This window comes from Equus asinus, chromosome 17 (assembly GCF_041296235.1).
Source record: "Equus asinus isolate D_3611 breed Donkey chromosome 17, EquAss-T2T_v2, whole genome shotgun sequence".
Taxonomy (NCBI): domain Eukaryota; kingdom Metazoa; phylum Chordata; class Mammalia; order Perissodactyla; family Equidae; genus Equus; species Equus asinus.
Window position 1 is genome coordinate 36,969,620 of NC_091806.1, and position 22,949 is coordinate 36,992,568.

The 22,949-nt window shown below is 38.3% G+C and overlaps 2 protein-coding genes across 2 annotated transcripts; both read left to right on the forward strand.

Annotated features, from left to right (window-relative positions):
- Positions 1-9,395: 9,395 nt before the first annotated feature.
- Positions 9,396-9,980, forward strand: LOC139040699 (olfactory receptor 4D11-like). Its single transcript, XM_070487452.1, has one exon. It carries the CDS (start codon positions 9,396-9,398, stop codon positions 9,978-9,980), a length of 585 nt encoding a protein of 194 aa, XP_070343553.1.
- A 6,494-nt stretch (positions 9,981-16,474) lies between these two features.
- LOC139040729 (olfactory receptor 4D11-like) lies at positions 16,475-17,410 on the forward strand. Its single transcript, XM_070487491.1, has one exon. The coding sequence runs from the start codon at positions 16,475-16,477 to the stop codon at positions 17,408-17,410; it is 936 nt and encodes a 311-aa protein (XP_070343592.1).
- Positions 17,411-22,949: the final 5,539 nt, after the last annotated feature.

Genomic DNA, 22,949 nt, shown 5'->3' on the forward strand with positions numbered 1-22,949 from the left:
GGAAATAGGATGATAATAGGCTAGAAGGTCAGGATCCAAAATATAGAACACTGGAGGAGAGTGTCCAAAGAAGACTCATCAAGAAGACAAGCTTCACTTATCCTCATACTTTCTATAAGCTAGTTATAAACCAATATTTAATCATGCAGAAGCTCCTGTAGAGATGAGTGTCATCTTCTTTGTTGATTGCTCCTTCATGTGTTCTACTTTATGCCCATCATTGAAACATTTTCTGAACTATTTTCTAATATTAGACATACTTCCTCAAGCATAAAATTAAATAAAGACATACATTTGTCTTCAGCTGTATCCATCTGCAGACCAAATGACTATTTACTGCCTGGCTACATGTTTCCTCTGGCATCACTGTTCTTCAAATCCTCCCTACTTTTCACATTGATGCCTTTTTCTTATCTCTCTGTTGACTTCACCTCAAGCAAAACCTTTGTGACTAGGCGGAATTTTAAGCAACCAACGATTTATACAATCAGAGTTATGTTCCCAAGTATAGGACCTACAAATGACAGAAACCCAGCAAATGCTGCCCAGGAAGCTGCCTTGGACTGTTTACACAGGCAAAACAATCTGATCACACACCGTGATGAAAAGCATGGAATTCAGGACAACACCATTAAATTTACTTCTCTTTCAACATGACACCAATTAATTATTTGGATTAATCTATATTTTTCTCCAGGTGGAGACATTTTCTTAGAGAAATATTAGATATTACACTGATTCTAGCTTATCGTACAAAGGTTGCACATATTTGCTCCTACCATCTGTGATTTTTTTTCTATATAAGAGAGGTTGGCTTTAAACTTGCACAATGTTTTTCATAAGCAAATAAATGTATCTATACAGACAAACTGGCTGGTTTAGGAGCAATCCTGCTGTTATGGACTTGTTCGAGAAATTCAAAGAATGTTCAGGTTATTGAAACTTTATTTCTCAGACTCTAGGATAGTCAGCAAAACAGAAACTATTTCTAAGCATCATGAAGTTCCAGTCACGAAACTATAGGCTGGAGGGATCTTCAGAGTTTTGTTGTTATTGTTGTTGTGTGACTGTTCTTTCAAGTCTGAAAGGTAATGTTGTCAACATTACTCTTATTCAATAAAGCAAACTATTAATTTAGTACTGTATTAGTAATCTATTGCTGCATAACATATCAATGCAAAATGTAGTGGCTTATAACGACACACATTTCTTAAGTTGCAGTTTGTGTGGTGGGGAATGAGGTAAGATTTAGCTAAGTCTTCTCCTTCAGGGTCACTCACAAGGCTATGTCAAGGTGTCAGCTGAGAGCTGCAGTGTCATATGAAGGTTAACTGAGGAAGGATCTACTTCCAAGCTCACTCACATGGTTGGTGGTCAGAATCAAGAGCTATTGGCCTGAGGGTTCAGTTCCTTACTGGCTGTTGGCTGGAGGCCTTCCTCAGGTTCTGGTCTTGTGGGTCTCTCCAACATGGCGGCTTCCTTCATCAGAGAGAACAATCAAAGCAGAAGAGAATGTGTTAGCAGGAAAGAAGACTCTTGGAAGTGGCATCCTGTCACTTTTTATATATTCTCTTCCAGAAGCAAGTCACTAGTCCAGCCTACACACAAGAGGAAGGAATTGCACACCTTTGTTAATATCAGGGCAGGGACTGCAAGTTTCTAGAAAAAAACTATGAAAAATAAGGGTTTCCTTCTCTGCACATTCTCTCCAGCATTTGTTGTTTCCTGTCTTGTTAATTATAGCCATTCTGACTGGAGTGAGGTGATACCTCATTGTAGTTTTGATTTGCATTTCCCTGATAGCTAATGATGTTGAACATCTTTTCATATGCCTGTTGGCCATCTGTATATCTTCTTTGGAGAAATCTCTGCTGGTGGGAGTGCAAACTGGTGCACCCACTATGGGAAGTGGAACGGAGTTTCCTCAGAAAATTAAGGATAGATCTACCATATGATCCAGCTATCCTACTGCTGGGTATTTATCCAAAGAACTTGATAACACAAAGGCATAAAGATACCTGCATCCCTATGTTCATTGCAGCATTATACACCATAGTCAGGACTTGGAAGCAACCTAGGTGCCCATCAAGGGACGAATGGATAAAGAAGATGTGGTATTTATACACTATGGAATACTACTCAGCCATAAGAAATGATGAAATCCAGCCATTTGTGACAACACGGATGAACCTTGAGGGTATTATGCTGAATGAAATAAGTCAGAGGGAGAAAGTCAAATTCCATATGATCTCAGTCATAAGTAGAAGATAAAAACAATGACAAACAAACACATAGCATTGGAGACTGGATTGGTGGTTACCATAGGGGAAGGGGGGAGGGGGAGGGCAAAAGAGGTGACTAGACTCACATGTGAGGGGATGGACTATAATTAGTTTTAGGGTGGTGAACATGATGTAATCTATACAGAATTTGAAATATATTATGATGTACATCTGAAAATAAGTAAATAAATAAATAAACTATGAAAAATCATTGGAAATCATGAAAGAAACCTAAAAGTTATTTGTTCAAGAAGGGTTACAAAAGACCAACAAGAAAGGAAGAGGAGGTAAGGGAGAGTGTCATAGATAATTCAGATAAACTGAGCCCTTGTGACAAGGAGAATGATAGTGCCAGCTACAAACGGAAAGTATTTAATTCTTGATAACAATGCTCACATCTATTTTAGACATTTTAAGTGGGAGGTGTGCCATATATCCAAGTGAGACTATCCATAGACCTATAGTGAGACAAGGTTTCAGAAATGACATTGGGAATGAGACAAGAGGGAAAATGGAATTCTTTGCTTTTAGGATCTCTAGAACCACAGGGTCTAGAACATGGAGGTGCTCAGAAAATATGTCATAATTAAATACACATACAAAAGAATGAAAGTAGACCACTATCTTACACCATTCATAAAAGCGGACTCAAAATGGATTAAAGACCTGAAACTATTAAACTTCCAGAAGAAAACCTAGGCAGTACACTCTTAGACATCAGTCTTAGCAGCATATTTTCAAGTACTATGTCTGAACAGGCAAAGGAAACAATAGAAAAAATAAACAATTGGGACTATGTCAAATTGAAAAGATTCTGCACAGCAAAGGAAACCATCAACAAAACGAAAAGATAGCCTAACAACTGGGAGAAGATATTTGCATACCCTGTATCTATTAAGGGGTTAATATCCAAAACATATAAAGAACTCATACATCTCAACACCAAAAATTTAACAACACAATTAAAACACGGGCAAAAGATCTGAACAGAGATTTCTCCAAAGAAGATATACAGATGGCGAACAGGAACATGAAAAGATGTTCAATGTCATTAACTACCAGGGAAACGCAAATCAAAACGAGCATGAGATATCACCTCACTCCCATCAGAATGGCTATAATTAACAAGACAGGAAACAATAAGTGTTGGAGAGGATGTGGAGAGAAGGGAACTCTCATACATGGCTAGTGGGAGCGCAAACTGGTGCAGCCACTATGGAAAACAGTACAGAGATTCCTCAAAAAATAAAAATAGATCTACCATATGATCCAGCCACTCTACTGCTGGGTATTTATCCAAAGAATATGAAAACACGAATGTGTAGATATTCATGCACCCCTATATTCATTGCAGCACTATTTACAATAGCCAAGACTTGGAAGCAATCTAGGTGCCCCAAAAAGGATGAACGGCTAAAGAGGATGTGGTATATATACACAATGGAATACTACTCAGCCATAAGAAACAATTCAATCCAGCCATCTTTGACAACATGGATGGATCTTGAGGGTATTATGCTAAGTGAAATAAGTCAGAGGGAGAAAGTCAGATACTGTATGATCTCACTCATATGTAGAAGATAAAAACAATGAAAAACAAACACATAGAAAGAGAGATTGGATTGGTGGTTAGCAGAGAGGAAGGCGGGGAGGGAGGGGGGTGAAAAGGACAATTAGGCACATGCATGTGGTGATGAATTGTAATTAGTCATTGGACGGTGAACATGTTGTAATCTACACAGAAATCAAAATATATAATGATGTACACCTGAAATGTATATAGTTATAAACCAATGTTACCACAATAAAAAAAATTAAAAATAAAATGTAAATAAAATATATAGAAATACCATGTTTAAAAACAATTAAAAAAAAAGAAAACAATTGCATTTACAATTGCATCAAAGGGTAAGAAACACAACCAACATAAGTAACAAAGTGAAAGATCTGTTCACTGAAAACCATAAGACATTGATGAAAGAAACTGAAGAAGAAACAAACAAATGGAAATATATTCCATGCTCATGGGTTAGAAGAATTATTTTAAAATGTCTGTGATACCCAAAGAGATCTACAGGTTCAATGCAATCCATATCAAAATTCCAATAGCATTTTTCACAGAAAGGGAAAAAGAATCCTAAAATTTGTGTAGTATCACAAGACAACTAATAGCCAAAGCAATCCTGTGAAAGAAGAACAAAGCTGGAGGCATCACACTTATGATTTCACACTACATGCTACAAAGATATAATAATCAAAACAGTATAGTACTGGCATAAAAACAGACGTACAGACCAATGGAACAGAATCAAGAGCTCAGAAATATACCCATGCATACACAGTCAATTAAGTATCAACAAAGAAGCCAAGAATATACAATGGGGAAAGGATACTGTCTTCAGTAAATGTTAGGTAAAACTGGATAACAACATGCATAATAAAGAAATCAAACTCCTATCTTACACCACTCACAAAAATTAACTTGGAATGGATTAAAGATTTAAGTATAAAACCTGAAATTATAAGACTCCTAGAAGAAAAAATAGTGGAAAGTTTCCTTGACATTGGCCTTGGCCATAATTTTTCGGATATTACACCAAAAGCACAAGCAACAAAAGTAAAAATTAATAAATGGGACTACCTCAAACTAAAAAGCTTCTGTACAGCAAAAGTAATCAACAAATGAAAAGACAACCTACAGAATAGGAGAAAATATTTGCAAATCACATATGGGATGAGAGGTTAATATCAAAAATATGTGAAGAACTCAATAGCAAAAGCACAAACCATTTGATATAAAAATGGGCACAGGACCTGAATAGATATTGTTCCAAACAAGACATATAAATGGCCAACAGTTATATGAAAAGGTGCTCAACATCACTAACCAGCAGAGAAATGCAAATCAAAACCACTGTAAGATATCACTTAACACCTGTAAGAAGGGCTATCATCAAAAAGACAAGAATAACAAGTGTTGGTGAAGATGTGGAGAAAAGGAAAAACCTTGTGCCCTGTTGGTGGGAAAGTGAATTGGTACAGCCACTATGGAAAACACTATAGAGTTTCCTCAAAACATTAAAAGTAAAACTATCACATGAGCCAGCAATCCCATCTCTGGCTATTTATCCAAAGGAAATGAAATCAGGATCTTAAAGAGGTATTGGCACTCTGATGTTCATTGCAACATTATTCACAATATCCAAGATATGGAAACAGTCTAAGCATCCATCGATGGATAAATGGATAAAGACGTGGTGTATACATACCATGGGATATTATCAGTCATGAAAAAGAAGAAAATCCTGCCATTTGTGACAACTAGGTGGACGTCGAGGGCGTTATGCTAAGTGAAGAAAGTCAGATAGAGAAAGACAAATACTGTATTATTTCATAAATCTGTGTAGACTAAAACTCTAAACTCACAGAAACAGAGAGTAGAATGGTGGTTACCAGGTACTGGGGGGTGGGTGAAATGAAGAGATGTTGGTGAAAGTGTACAAACTCCCAAGTATAAGATGAATACGTTCGGAGCTCTAATGTACAGATGGTGATGATCGTTAATAATACTTGAAAGTTGCTGAGAGTATATCTTAAATGATCTCACCATACACAAAAAAGTAGTAATTATGTGAGGTGATGAGGAATAAGCTAACACTATGATGATAATCGTTTTGCAACATATAAATGTATCAAATCAACCATTGTATATCTTAAACACCCACAATGATACACGTCAATAATATCTAAGTAAAGAGGAGGGAAAAAAGAATTACCCATCTCAAACATACAACCTGTCTCATGTGGTTTTTAATCTGTGTAGACTAGTTTAATGTACTAAAACAAAATGGAAAATCAAGTAAACCCAAACCGGTCAGCATTCTGGAAACAGTGGAAGCACATTCTACATAAGACAGAACCATTCAATAATCTGAGTTAATAATGAGTAACTATTGTAATATTGTAGACAGTTATAATAACTTATCTAGCAGTAATCCACATTGAGAGATTCCATATGAATAGAGCATTGGAAAACAGGAAAAATTGCATTCCTGAAATATCATCTAAGTCATGTTTCTCTACATGTGGAGACTTGTAGCAACATCATGAGACTATAACAATTCTGCGTATAATTAGAAACTAGACTAGGAGCAAAGGATTTTAGGTCCAGTTCTCTTCTAGGTTTTTGACAGTCAAATTGAAACTCATTTCTATATAGTGTCCTCTGAGCTTTACAAGCAATGAAAATTGGACCCTTGTAATCTCTTGGGCACAGTATTTGGCACATTTTAAAATAGTTCTAATTGAGCGATGGATAAACAGATAGATTTCCTCTACTGCCTCTAAATAATTTGGACACCAACCAAAATGTGTCCATCTGTGTGTGTGTATGTGTGTTTACACATGAACATGTTTCAGTAGCTTCTTAATAACTCCCACTGAAACCTCATCACCAACAGCAGAATCAGGCACCAACTTCCACTTTCTCGTCCAATAACACTCCCTTTGTAAGTCTTATATTAAGCCTCAAACTGAGGGATTTGTACATAAGACAGGGATACAGTGGAAATTCTTGAAACTGTGATTTCTTTGAATCTGCCCTTTCTCTCCTGAAAGGGGAGTAAAGACACTAAGATATTTAGTCTTCCAAGAGGCTCTGCTTTCACAAACAACACTTTCAAGAATTAAAGTCACCAGTGTTCTGTTCTGCTCTGTATCTAATAACTTACTATTTGTAGTTGGAGTTTTTGTCAAAGGTGTGAGGTAAAGACATTAAGCTTTTAGCTAATATAAAGGTTATGGATAGTGAAATTGAGTTGTCATGATTGATTATGTACAAATAGTTTGACTTTGATATTTTCCAGGTATATTAAATTCTTCAAAGCCAAAATGATCTTCTCAGTGACAGGAACAACAAAGGTGGGTGTTAACTATTGGAAGAGGGGTGATGTGTGAGGAGGGATTCAGAAATGTGGTCCATGCAGTGTGAGAGAAGGCATCATTCATTTGCTGTGATCCTTTAAGCTGCTGTTGGTGAGTCCACCTCAGAACAAAGTCAATGTAAATTGGGTTTCCAAAGCCCCTTTCAGCCAAATTCTTATCTTCAGACAGACTCTATCAAATATTCCTGTTATACAAAATTAGATCCTATACATATAAGATTGAAGGGAGTAAAAATAGTTTATTCCTTCCTACTTCCATCACTTCCTTCCTTTCAACAAAATATAGATTCATTATATATGCCATAAGAACACAACTATAACATTAATACTTACTAAAGTATGGTGGGGAAATTGAATAAGTCAACTTTTCTTGAGTCTTCACTCATACTAAATCCTCAAAAAAAATAGTACCCGTTTTTACTGCTGGAAATCGTGATATCTCCTATCCCACCCAAATCTACCTCTACTTCTCTCGTGACACGTTTCACAGTTTATCTTGCAATATGTCCATCAATTTATACAAATCATCCACATGTGTTAGCCTGCAAACACTTTGAGAATGTGGTCCAACTTATCCAAATACATTTAAAATTGCAAGAAGCGTTCACTTTCTAAGAACAAAGTGGAACAAATAATAATTGTAAAATGTCCTGAGAATGATCGATAACAGCTTATTAAAAGTAGGCGTTATTGAGACCAGCCTTGTTGCACAGTGGTTAAGTTCGTGTGCTCCACTTGGCAACAGATGTTAGCTCAGGGTCAATCATCCTCACCAAAAAACAAAGGCATTATTCTAATGATACCATCATCTCTCACTGCTGTGGGATCCCTCCACTCTCTTAGCTTAGATCCACAAATGGAAAGACACAGAGGAGAGTGTGGTTGATATAGTATGAACCACCTCTAGAAAGTAGGTCACTATCTTTATTCTCTCCCTGACACTCAAGCAAGGATCACATCATATTATCCAAGGTGAATAAGCTGTAGAGAATTGCTGTACAATATTGCAGCTATACAGTTTCATGCACTTAAAATCTTGTTAAGAAGGTAGGTCTCATGTTTAAGTGTTTTTATCTCAATAAAAGAAAGTAAAGATATTCTTTGAGATTAGGATTTACATATTGTTTCAATGTGTTTCCCAGTCATAAATTTTAATCATCTTAAAATAATTGTTAATCAAACAATCTGATTAGTATAAAGAAATCACAATAATGAGCTACCTACGTGGAACAATCTGCAATTTTAAGAAATTCAACGTAAAACAGCCAACAGCAAGTAAAATGACTCATGCCAGAGAAACATTGCAATAAGAAACTGAATGACATCCTTTTATTCAAAAAAGCAAGACCTCTTGAAGTCACCAGAATATTTGCTAATATGAATATTGACTTTGTGAACAATAAGTCCTCAATGGCTGGAGCCATGTCTTCCTTATCTTTGTATATAGTGCTTCACACAATTCCAGACATTCAATAAATTTGTGTGGAATAAAAAATAATGATAAAATTTAAAAACTATAATAAATTAATAAAATAAAATATGCTATGGAATTTTAACTACTGAACATAAATGATATTATTTTCAAAAGTAGATTTATAGGGAAAGAATTATTGAATAACTTTGCATGTGATAATTTGGTTTGATCGTGAAACTGAAGGCAATCTCAAAAATTGGGACAAGTCAACAAATTGTAAACACTGGAACCACAGGAGGAACAATCTGAATTGGGTTCTTAGTGCTTAGAATGAAAACAAATTAAATAGCCAAACATTTTCATATGGAGTAGCTTGAAAACAAAGTGAGAGAAAGAAGGTGATTCAATGGAGCTGAAAAACTGCACCAGGGTCAAAGAATTTATTTTCCTTGACCTAACCCAGAATCAAGAACTGAACTGGGTCTTATTTCTTTTCCTACTTTGGGTGTATGTGACAACTCTGCTGGGAAATCTCCTCATCATGGTCACGGTGACCTGTGAATCTTGCCTTCACACCCCCATGTATTTTTTGCTCTGTAATTGTCTATTGCCGACATCTGCTTTTCCTCCATCACAGCTCCCAAGGTTCTGGTGGACCTTCTGTCACAGAGAAAGACCATCTCCTTCAATGGGTGCTTCACTCAGATGTTTTTCTTCCACCTTGTTGGAGGGGTGGATGTATGTTCTTTGTCGGTGATGGCATTTGATCGCTATGTGGCCATCTCCAAGCCCCTGCACTACGTGACCATCATGAGCAGAGGGCGATGCACTGCCCTCATTGTAGCCTGCTGGCTGGAGGGCTTTGTCCACTCCATCGTGCAGATTTCCCTGTTGCTGCCCCTCCCCTTCTGTGGACCCAATGTTCTTGATACTTTCTACTGTGATGTCCCCCAGGTCCTCAAACTCGCCCATACTGACATTTTTGTGCTTGAGCTGCTGATGATTTCCAACAGTGGGCTGCTCTCCACACTGTGGTTTATCTTCCTGCTTGTGTCCTACACAGTCATCCTAATGACGCTGAGGTCTCAGGCAGGGGAGGGCAGGAGGAAGGCCATCTCCACCTGCACCTCACACATCACTGTGGTGACCCTGCACTTTGTGCCCTGTATCTATGTCTATGCCCGGCCCTTCAATGCCCTCCCCACAGATAAGGCCATCTCCGTCACCTTCATTGTCATCTCCCCTCTGCTGAACCCCTTGATCTACACTCTGAGGAACCAGGAGATGAAGTCAGCCATCAGGAAACTGAGAAGAAGATGTGTACCTTCTGAGAGGATATAGACTGGTCGCTCACTCCTTCTCACCACCTTTGAAAATGTCCATCAAATAAACCTCATTGACTGAAGGATTTCTAAATAATTTTGATATTTCTACTAAGATGCACATGACTTTCAAAGATTCTGTTTGGCATGCAATAATAATGTAAAAAGATACGTTTCATGTTGCAAAAGGAAGCAGAGAAATCAAACTGTTAGCTGAAGAGTTGCATAATGCTTATGCAATAAAGCCTTGGAAGAAATAAAGAAAAGAGAATATGTATGCACTCAGAAATTTTATCACATTGGAATTGTTGTGGGGGTTTCGTTCAGCTCTATTGCATATAATTGAGAAATACAAATGTTGTTTATTTCAGATGTACAACTTGATGTTTTGATATACATATAGATTGTGAAATGATCATTGGGGGAAAATGGATTAAGGTGGGACCTCTCTTGGTTATTACTTACAACAACATGGAAATCTCCAATTGTCTAAATAAAATTAACAATAAGAAAAAGCAAATATATATATATATACTCAGACATTCCCACTATATTCTTGTTACCAGGAAGGGAGCTGAGAAACATAATGCAGCTTGGGCATTGGATTGCTAAGGTCTTTCATGAAGTAATCACATTTTAATGAAGTAAGCACACTCAAATTAAGTTCCTCCTCTGACTTTCTGATATGAGTAAATTAAATAACTACTACCTGAAGATTTTTCCGTCTGAAGCCCACACTCCAGTGGTTGAGTGCAAGTGCTTTGAAGCCAGCACAGCTTGAGTTAGAATGTGGACCCCAGTAACTATGGGTTCTATGACGTCATGTAGGTCCTTACCCTGACCTTCCTCTGAACCCCACACCTACTGACCACACTTCCATGACATTGCCTCAGCGACCGGGGCTCAGCTCAAGCACCACACTCAGGACCTTGTTTCCAATTCCCTGTCCTCCTTCCTCCTATTCCCCTAGTAGGGCTATGATTTATTTATTGCATCCCCAGCACCTGGCACAGCAAGTAGAACGTAGAAAACTGTCCAAAAAATGGTTGAGTTAAAGAACTCAGTGAATGAATATCACCTCTCACTCCTTTCTGTTTCTCAAATCATTGGAGAATAGGAGTAAGAAAACAATGGATTTGTTATTATTCTCTGTTAACATGACTCCCTAAAAATGACAGAAACCTATGAAGCTGCTTCAGACTATGCATATACATTCAAAAAGTTGGCATGAACGGAAAAACATTATTCAATACATGAACTTGGTTTTTATTTGTTTTCTTGTCCTGCTATTTACAGCATTTGGGAGTTTTTCTTTTTTGCCCTTCATTTCTGCAGGTAGATCCTAGATCTTAAAATTTTTGAAATTAGACAAATGTTCATGTCACAGTACAAATGTCAGTTCAAAAATCAGACATGCAAAGGTCCTCAGGTGGGGATGTGCCCAGGCCTTCATAAGAAGATGAGAGGAAGCAAGGAGGAGACAGGTAATAATTGTAGTCAGAGAGATAATGAGGCCACGGGATCAGGTCCTTAGGACCTTTTAGACATTGTGAGGATTTTGACTTTCACCTAAATAAGATGCGATGCATTTTGAAGAGCAGAATAGTGATGAATGTTTTAGCAGAAATGCAGTGCTTACTGTTATGAATAGACTGAGGTGGGGCAAGGACAAAAACAGGGAGACCAATTAAGAAGCTACTGCAAAAGTCCCAGGAAAGAAATAATGAAGACACAACTTAGGGTAGTAACAGTGGAGGTGGTGAGAATGGTGAAGAACTCTGAAAGTCAAGCAAGTAGGAGTTGCTGATGGATCCAGTGTGGATTTCCTGGTGATGTGTATGTCCTGTGAGAACTCCATCACACACTTTCTTCATCCGCCCATTGAGATCTCCTTCACTCTCATCTACATAATCCTTTCAGGTCCAATGGCTCCTTCCAATACTTGTGTGTCACACTTCAGGAATTACCCTACATGGGTGAAACTGCCTAAGGAAGTTGTGCAGAATCCCTAAGAATAGGCATTTATGTCCCAACAGAAAAACTACTAGGGGAAACATCAGAGGTAAGGTGGAATTCTGGGTAAAGTGACCTAACAGGATTCTTGCTGAAGGCAGGCCAGGGTGATCAAATATCACTTGGGGCATGGTGGATGGTGAGGAACCTGATTACACACTGATGGTGATCAACATGGAGGGTGGGGGATTTTGGCTAAACTGAATTAGCAGAATTCTTGTTAAAATTTGACAATGCAGAGACAAGCATGAAGGTCCCAAAGTGGAGGCCTAGTTGAGAAGTTCAGGGGAGCCTGAGTAGAGTTTGGTCAAGGGGAGAATCTTTGTCACTGCTAAAAACTTTTAGATCCTACACAAAAAGTGTGTTCCTAAGGACATGTGCCTGAGTCACATCTTGATTACTCCCACTGAAACCACCTCGCCATCAGTAGAATTTTTCCACAACCACATCCAATTATATGCCCTCTGATAATTCTCACACTAGTTCTGAGATTGACAAATTGGTACATATGATGGAACACTGTGAATCAGTGTGGAAGAGCCAAGGAAATATTATTCCCTGAGTCTGCCCTTTTCCACATAAAGAAAGCCACTGAAATCACTGGCTTTCAGAGGGGTATTTAACAGAATTTTCTGAAGCCAAATGATTCCCAAGGTTCGTGTGAACATTGTTTAAGATGTTGGAGAAGGAGATTGGAAATTTTAGGTAAGAAACATAACTCTACATGAGTGTGAATGACTATGGTCTCTGAGCGTCAATGAATAAGCATGAGAAGAGGAGTGAGAAAAGCTGAAATCTAGATGGAATCGTTAAGATTAATAAATACACTTTGACTAAAAATAATGCAATATATACCCAAGATGCTGCATTCCAGGGTGAACTATCAGTGGCAGACAGCGCAGCTAAGAAATATGATCAAAGAAGATATTGTGAAAGGAGAGTCATAGAAATGAGTTCAGTTTGGAAGTAGGGAGGAGGAAACTCTTTTTTCCTGGGATCCCTTGAATTGCACAAACGAGATTTTTCTCATGCTTATTTCATGTAGATGGATCTCCTCAAACTGAAATGCTAAATTTAAAACTAGAAAGAAAATAAAATATTTCAAAAAAAGTTGAAAGAATAGGACAATGAACACCTACATGCCTGTCCTTAGATTTATCAAGAACTAAAATTTTACAACAATGATTTTCTTTCCATGCCTACATATTTGCATCCTTTTCTTTCCAGCCAAACCTCCCACTCATCAGCAACTGTTATATATTCAACTGGTCCCCTAAAGCCAGGTCTCCCATTCTCTCCACTCCCATGTGCCCCAAACATAAATGTCACCTCCTCCATGCAGCTTCCTCTGAGCCTCTTGGTGAGAAATCACCCTTTTCTCACACACAGCTCATCTGTCTTATGACGGTCCCCATCACACCCGTATCACTATTATATTTCAGTTGTTTCTCCACTGGTTTGGGATTATATTCATTTCTCTCAAATAACCTAGACCTCTGCCAATTTTTTATCAATATTTGTTAAATAATGAAATGGAGTAAAAATAGCAGAAAAATGGAGCAGAAGGTGGAGGATGTTGTCTGAATTACGAAAGGTAGTTTGTGAACATGGACCTATTCCTTTCTGACAAACAGGCCTGACTTGGAGTATGAGGTACTGTACCTTCTACCCTTCTGTGTAGACCATTGTCTATGGTTTACGTGGAGGTCCCTGTGGAGTGTTTTCATAACTAGGTAGGACCTCCTCAATATCTGTAGTAACTAGATTGAGTTGGTGTTTTCTGGTGATCATTTCCCCACTTTAGTCAGAATTGATAGCTCAGCTACTAATTAGTTCAACACACTCTATTTCCTGATAAGCCTCCTGGGTTAAGGTTACCCAGCATAATACAAATCACAACAGATAAGCAGCCATGTGTGCTGAGACTCTGCATATGTTAATTCACCTAATCCCCATAACTTCCCTGTGAGGTGGATATTACTATAATCCCCATTCCACAGATGAAGAAGTGGAGACTCCATGAGGTCTCTCACTTACCCAAATGACACAGTGACAAAGCCAGGACTTGAGCACAGATAACTCTCACTGCAGAGACCTGCACCAGATTTCTCTGGTCTGCTAAGATGATGTCAGATAAGAAACCAAACCAAGCAAGCACTTTCCTTGCTACCATACACTGAAACCACCCTCTGGGCCACTCTCATTGACAGTAAAAGAAAAATACCCCCTATTTTCCCCCAAAAAAGTATGTTTTGTTGAAGCTGTTTTAGAAAACATATTCTAGAAAATGTACAGCTCCTCTAAAAGATTGTCAGTACATTTAAAGGAGCTGTGTGCCTGTGACAGTTACTAACCTGGAGTTTTACTTTAAGGTAACACACACATAAGCACATTTATTGCTTAGGCAATGCTCTAAGTATTGATGCTTTTGCATAGATTAATTCATTTAATCCTCACAAAAATCACACAAGGAAGATGCTATTGTTTCCAAATACTGATGCGGAAGCTGAGGCCAAAGGGGTAAAGTAACTTCTCTTATACCATAACCAGTAAGTACCCAGCTGGGATTTGAACAGGCTGTGTGATGCCAGAGGCTGCCAGGTACCTGCCTGCATGCTCTGATTACTCTTGGTGGCTTGTTTAGTCTCCCATATTAAGTAGACTTTAAACAAAATTACATACAGAAGAAAGACAACTTGAACAGAAAGTGAGCTAGGTGAAAATAAATTTCTTCATTTGAACTGGAAAACCCACCCCAAAAGTGAAAGAAGTGACTTTCATCTTTCTTTTCTTTCTGATTATGGTAATAAAAAAGAAATAAACTGTAAAGAAAGAAATTAAGTCCCTTTCAAGGATTCACAAAAAATAAGAAAGGAATTCAAAAGCAAAATGATTAGATTGTAAGCACACACTTAACATTTTAGGAAACTGATAAACTGTTTTCAAAAGTGGTTGCATCATTGTACATTCCCACCAGAGTTACAATTCCTCTACATTTTTGTCAACTCTTCATATATCCATCTTCTTTATTTTAGCCATTTTAGTAGATGTGTACTGTTATCTCACTATGGCTTTCATTTACATTTCCCCAGTGATGAATGATGTTGAGCATGTTTTCATGTGCTTATCGGCCATCCCTATATCTTCTTGTTGAAGTGCCTGTTCAAAGCATTTGCCCCCTGTTTTTTAATTAGGTGGTTTGTTTTCCTATTGAATTTTAAGAGTTACAACCATCCCATTCTTAGGTACGTACCTAAGAGAAATGGGAACATATGTCCACACAAAGACCTATACACGAACATTCATAAAAGCTTTATGTGTAATAGCCAAAAACTAGAAACAATCCAAAGATTCATCAAAAGGCAAACTGAAAAACAAAATGTGGCACATGCATACTATAAAAAGGAAAATAATATTGGCGCATGCAAAAACATGGATGTATTTTGTAAGTGAAAGAAGCCAAACAAAAAGAGAGTACACATTGTAGGATTCCATTTATAGAAAGTTCTAGAAAACACAAACTAATACATAGCGACAGAGCACAGATCAATGGTTACCTGAAGAAGGAAGGGCAGAAGGGACATATTATAAATGGCCACAAAGACATTTTTGCATTGATAAATATATTAACTATCTTCAACACAGTGATGATTTCGTGGGTATACGCTTATGTCAAAATTTATCAAGGTGTACGCTTCAAACATATGATTCTATTTTATGTCAATGACAGCACAATAAAAAAATAGCATTTAGGAAATAAATTTGACCAGTGAACATAAGAGAAGCTCTGCGTTACCACTTTTATTTCATAGCTGAGGAGTTATTCAACTCCAGGGCTTTTGGTACCTAAAGTAGTTTAAAGTAAAGACAGAAACAAAGAAATCCATTTAAGGAAGATAAGAACAATAGAGAAGAATTTTACAGCTTTAAAATTTTCTAATTTTTCACAGCATTAAACTTGTGATTCAAAAAAAGGAGGAGTGCTTCTGTGAAATTCAGTTGAAGGACAACCATGTTGCAGATAGGAGTTCTTAAAGTATTTAAACGGAGCACCCAGTCTGGAAAAAAACCCATACTCGTGCGGATCCTCAAAGGACCCCCGTCGTACCTAATAGGCATTGTCTTATCCACACACCAAACTGCATCCATTTTTGTATCCCTTGTGCCAAAATACTCCATTTCTGAATATTTAACATTCACTTGTTTATCTTGGATACTTGGAACTTATATTCTGAGAACACTATTTTTATGCATTTTCTGAAATACTTATAAATTACAGAAGAAAACAATAACTAAACGCATGCTTGTGTAATGAGATGTCATGTAGGACATGTTAGCAATAACCTTGGAAAGGCTCTTCATGTACTGATAACACCTCACTAGTTTTCTGACCTAATACCTGACTCTGTAAACATGAATCTATTAAGGGAAAGTAAACACTTTCTGAAATAACACTTTTAATTTTTTCCAAGCAATACGAAGAAGAAGAAATATGATTCAATGGAGTTGGGAAATGGCACCAGGGTAAAAGAATTTATATTTCTAGGACTTACTCAGTCACAAGATCTGAGTTTGGTCTTATTTATTTTCTTGTGTTTTGTGTACACGACAACTCTGCTGGGAAACCTCCTCATCATGGTCACTGTGACCTGTGAGTCTCGCCTTCACACCCCCATGTACTTCCTGCTCCGCAATCTAGCCATCCTTGACATCTGCTTCTCCTCCATCACTGCTCCAAAGGTCCATGCAGACCTTCTGTCAAAGATAAAGACCATATCCTATACTACCTGCATGATGCAAATATTTTTCTTCCACCTGCTTGGTGGAGCGGATATTTTCTCTCTCTCTGTGATGGCATTTGATCGCTACGTAGCCATCTCCAAGCCCCTGCATTATGTCACCATCATGAGTAGGGGACGATGCACTGCCCTCATTTTGGCTTCCTGGGTGGGGGGCTTTGTCCACTCCATCATGCAAATTTCCCTGTTGCTGCCCCTCCCTTTCTGTGGACCCAATGTTCTTGACACTTTCTACTGCGATGTCCCCCAGATCCTCAAACTCGCCTGTACAGACACCTTTGCACTTGAGCTCCTGATGATTTCCAACAATGGCTTAGTGAGTACCCTGTGGTTTATCTTCCTGCTTGTGTCCTACACAGTCATCCTAAAGATGCTGAGGTCTCAGGCAGGGGAGGGCAGGAGGAAAGCCATCTCCACCTGCACCGCACACATCACGGTGGTGACCCTGCACTTTGTGCCCTGCATCTATGTCTACGCCCGGCCCTTCACTGCCCTCCCCACAGATAAAGCCATCTCTGTCACCTTCACTGTCATCTCCCCTCTGATGAACCCCTTGATCTACACTCTGAGGAACCAAGAAATGAAGTCAGCCATGAAGAGACTGAAGAGAAGACTCATGCCTTCTGTGGTGGAATAGAGTAAGAGTTTCCAACCTCTTCATCACCAAGGACTAAATACATTATTTTTCCCACAAGTTCTATTTACATACTCAAATATGTTGTCAATAAACTAATATACATTTACTAGGTAACAATTTATTTTCCTAGTAAAGTTAATAGGTTGCTGGTAACCCAAGCTTCTGGTAAGCATGAAGGAACTAGTGTTATACGTTTGAGCTCATTGATGTATTTCCATTCGAAGATCAAAGTAACAATGTGTCAATCAGGACAACTATATGGCAAGTGAAGAGAATGATTGAATCCATCTCCTTTTCAAGAGGTAGGTAGACAGAAGCCTAGAGTTAGAGTGATTTGCTCAAGATCCCACATCCACTTAATTACAGAGATAAGTCTTCAGATACCCGATTGATTGCTCTTAAACTATGTGGATGTAATTTATTACATTACTGGACCTGTCTATGCCAAACTGTGATCCTGTTCTAGAAAGATTTCATGATCAGTGCATCTGAAGCACACATATATGGGGACATATGGCCCATCACAGATTAAGACATTTTTTCTGCTTAGTTGAACTCTACATGGGCTTGTGACCTCTTGAGAACCTCAAAGGCGCACAATGGTTGTCCTCCTGGATTCCTATCAGGAATGAAGAAGGCTTGAAAGATTTCCCATAATGGCCTACAGGTATTTATCTCATGCAGAACTACATGTACCAGATTCACATTCTTGTGGTAGGTTTAGACAAAGGCAGAACCTCAGAGATCCTACACAAAGAGCAAGCCATTCTCATTATTCCAAAACTGATCTTCTAGTCCAGCCTTACCAGGGCCAATCTCAGATTGGCTTCTCCATTGAGAATTTACACTCTTCCCACTTCTCACTGCCCAAGAGAGAAAGGAAGGATTAAAGAAGATAAAACCCTAAACAGTCTGTTTTTCAATCTATTGGTGTTTGTGAAGAAGTATAGGCTAGTGTTTTTGTCTGGGAAATCATGGTAAAAGTAAACCATTATAGCTGAATGCTCTAACCTCAGAGTCATATAGCCTTGGGTCCAAATCCTATCTCTGCCATCCCCCAGTTGCCTAATCTTGAGCAGGTTATTTTATGTCTTCAGAAGTCATAGGTCACCTATAAAAAGGTACTTATTTACATGTCATGGAGTTGTTGTCAGGGTTAAAATGAGATGGTATATGTGAAACATACAATGCCTGGCAGGTAGTATATGCTCAGTGAAAGGCTAATGTCATTATTAATATCATCCAAATGGCTGTGCATTACGCACATTCTGACCCAACCCTAACCCTAATCCCCATCGACCTGTTACACTCTTCTCCTACAGGACCCATACTCCTCATTATTGGGAAAAAACTGATGGGGTAGAAAACATGGGAATGTACGTTGAATTCAAAGCATCTTTCATCTTAAAATTTCCAGCTTTTGGTCATTAAAATATGACAATAGCTTTGCTTATTATTGTTACAACTTAAAGAGTCATCCAGAAACTGTTGAGATAAAGCACAGGAGAGTTTCATATTAAAAGAAGGTAATGGGTCAAATATAAACCCTTGGCTTCTAGAGTAGAGATAAGGGATCAGAACAAGATGTCAGAGCACCCAGGACAGAGAAGGGCCCAAGTAGAGTTAGCCAAAGTATATTGAGCGTTGAGGACAAAATTTACTTATGTCCCACTTTGGATCTGGAATGGCACCATAAGCATTCATTGCCAAACTGGTTCAATTCATTGCAATTGCTTGTCACCTGGTCTATCAATACTAAATTTTTACAATATTAACCTGCTTCCCCTAAAATGAAAATTCTAAGAATAATTCACATTTGTCGAGTCACCGTTCACAAGGTCCTGCTTCCTTTGCTCAGGCAGCACTGGTCGCGAGTCTCTAAGCTTTCCTATATGAAATTGCCTATGAAAAATGCATACCACAAACTACTTTATAGTCTATTTCATGCCAACGTGTCCTTTTCTCTCCTTCCTATGTCTCGTGACTTACTCAAATCAGATTTTTATCACTATGTCAGAATTGGATGGCACCAAAGATCTATGGGGTCTGAATCACTAACTGTATCTCAGAAGCATAACCCCAAGAGACCAAGAACCAAAGAACCCTTGCCATATCACTGTCCCTGAGACTTCCTCAAGCCACGTTTAAACACACAACACAATCTGATTCAATAATCCAGGGGAAGGGGAAAGAATTACATCTGATTACAAAAACATCTATCATTGATCTGGATGGTGTAAAATCTAAAGGTGGGCTGCATTTTTTCCAACTAAATCAGCCTTTATTATTTTTAAGCTCTGCTGCTAAGACCCATGCAAAAGTCGACTGGCTGCTCTGGACACACACATAGCTTTCAAAATACCCTTTCTTACATTGCTCCCTGAATCAAATATTTCAATGATCAACATCTCTGGGTACCTGTGAACACAATAACATAAAATAATTCTGAAGTAATTAACCTGATGAATATCAACAGCTGTCACTAGGCTACCTTCCTAGATTCTAAGGGAGCTGTGGGTCTTAGAGATGTAGATTAATATAATTGTGTGGTATCAATGAACACATTGCATTCAACGAAATTGGACATATAAATCCACATCAATCAATCTCTGACAGCTGCCCTGACAGTAGCCACAAAGATTTGATTTTTCCATTACTACTCTTTTAATTAAGCTTTACATCTCAGTCAATTAAAGCAAAGCAATTTTGGTTAGAAGGAAGACAGCACAGCCCCTGGTGTAGTTTAAAATGCTTTCTTCTTGAACCAAGAGGGATGATGCACTGTCTAGAGAAACATATGTGTACTGAAAGTGCACTGGTGCCTCTGCATGTACATGTGAGATGGAACATGGAGATGAGGGAGAGAGAGGAGGAGGGCTTGATGACATTTTAATGACTCCCACAGGAACTCCATTGAATTGGTCACTCAGTTTCCACATCCATATGCAACTATATTCCCTTTATTGATTACTTTAATAGGCTTGTGGCTGACAGACTAATAGACGTAGTTGAGTCATGGTAAGGCAAAGTGGAATTGTTGAATGATATGATTCCCTGAGGTTGCCATTTCCCATATGAAGGAAGAAGATAAAAAAAAATCACTAGCCTTGAGCTAGGCTTTCCATTAAACAATGAATTTCCCCAGAACCTACATCTTATAAGATGCAGTTGGAGCATTATAAGAGGATCAATTTCCCACTTGAAGACTGATGTCAGTTAGTGTTGGTGTGTGTGAACTTCTAAAACTGATAAGCTGTTAGGGCTTATTTGTCAAAAATGCTGCCATTGTGTGGAATTTTCCTTTTGAAACCAAAACTCTTAATGAAGAAAAGAAAAAGGTTAGTTTTTCATGACTAGGAAATTGGGAGGTGTGGCTTGAAAAATATTAGAAGGTCAGTTGACTCAAGGGGATGGGATGTATTCTACTTGGCATGATGTTGAGGTTGAAAATTATTTGAAGGCAATTGAGAAGGTGTTCATATCCCCAGCTCTCAGGAGGGTGATTGCCTTGAAAAACAGCACTCTAAAAGCCTTCCTAAATTCATTATATGCTTCCTAGCCAGCTTTGCTTCTTGTCTGGAAGTAGAAGTTTGGGGCTTTAAGCAAGGTCTTTGAATGGCTAGCTTATCTGTGTCCTCATGTGCAACTGAATATGAATAATGTTCCTAAAATTTTTAGAGATTCATTCAAGAGTAGAGGCTTTTCAATGTTAGGAAAGAGAAAAAGGAGCAGCATTTCCTCAGTGGGAAGCTGGAGTATAGGGATAACATTCAGTTTGCAGGTTCTTACGAGATGCTTGATAAGCTTCTTTCCAAAGGATGGTCCCCTTTGGTGTGATTTTTAAGAAATCCTGTGATCCTTATTTTGACCTTGCAACACATAAAATTATATTTCTCTATCCATTTGCCCCCTTCCTCCTCTTATATGCATGAGTTTCACTACAATGTGCATAATCCTATACTTTCAAAGTATCCTTCCCACTCTTTACAAAAAGACAGCATCCATAGGAACAGACCAGATCCATTGCTTTTGAGAGTTCATGTTTGAGGAGATGCTACTCAGAACTCATTTCCCCTGCCACTGAAGCACTATGAAGCTGATCCAGGCAGTTGGTTGAGGTACCCACAATGACTATAAAATTTGCTTTCTTCAAACTCTGCTTTTTTTTTTTCAGAGTCACTTCTGACATCATCTCATACTATGGCAGTCTCAGTCACAGCTCTCACTCACCACCTGCAGGCTCCTTACACCCACAGACTAACTTGTTTTGAAAAAGATTTTTCTGAGCCTTTTTCTTTGTACCATTTTCTGGGAAGGGCTGATCAACACTGGGAAGAACTATAGTTGCAGTAGTTAAGAGCATAAGTCTTTGGAATGAGACAAATCTAGGATTGAGACCTGGCTTTACCAGCTGGGAGACCTTGAGCAAGTTACTTAATCTTTCTGTGTCTCAGTTTCTCATCTATAAAATCAAGACAATAATATCAATTTCACATGGATATTATAGGTTTTGGAGAGATAAAATGAAGCAGTCAGTACAAGAATCACTCCACAAAAGTTTTCTAAAAACAAACTTCAGCAAAGCAGACCTCCATTATTTTGCCAACATTTACATAATGTTGAGACCTTGAAAGTAGCATGGACCCCCCTGGGGCCTGATATCAAGATGATTGGATTTGTAAATGAGGATTATAATCTATTTTCTTTCCATAAAGGATTGTAATATAAATAACTATATCTAAACTGCATACACAAATTTATTTATGTTTCTAAGGAGGTGTATGATACAATACTCTGATTTTTTGAACGCGTCTTAGCTCAAATTCATAAGTGAAAAAGAAAAAAGTCCCTAGAGGAGAGAGAGTATTTGTCACTTACCTCAAGTGTTGAGAAGAGGGCTTTGAACGACACAATCAATAGCAAGATGAACCAGTCCCAGACAACCCCACAGATGAACCTGGCATGTATAAGGAAAGAAGCACTCACCTGGAGCTGATGAGACTGGCAAAATCAGATTCCTCAGCTGCTTTCAGTTTCCTAAACAGACATACAATCTCATCTATTCCTTAGAAGCACCTTGTGTATGAGGTAGGTCTCATTATTTTCGTGTGGTAGATAAATTATAGCGGTGCAGGCTGAGAATTGACTCTAAGCCATTCCCTGTGAAACTCCCATGTATTTCTCATGTGTTTGGTACAATTATGGAGTGATTTGCCCAAGGCCACACCAACTAGGAAGGTGGTAAAATCCAAATTGCCTGACTGTTCCAGAGGATCCACACATGTGTATCCAAAATGCAAGTGTGGGATATGATACTGTTCAGCACACCTCCTGGATGGAGTTTACAAACATCGTATGCCCAAATGGGGCTATTTTCATATACATCCTCATGATTTTGGACCTCCTCCCTTTTCTTTCTGCCGACTCCACCACCTGCAACACCCTTATTGTCTTAACTGTAAACCTCCTGATGAAAAGATCTATGTTTGAGTCGCCTTTCACTCAAAAAGACCATCTCAATGTCATTATGATGGTTAAT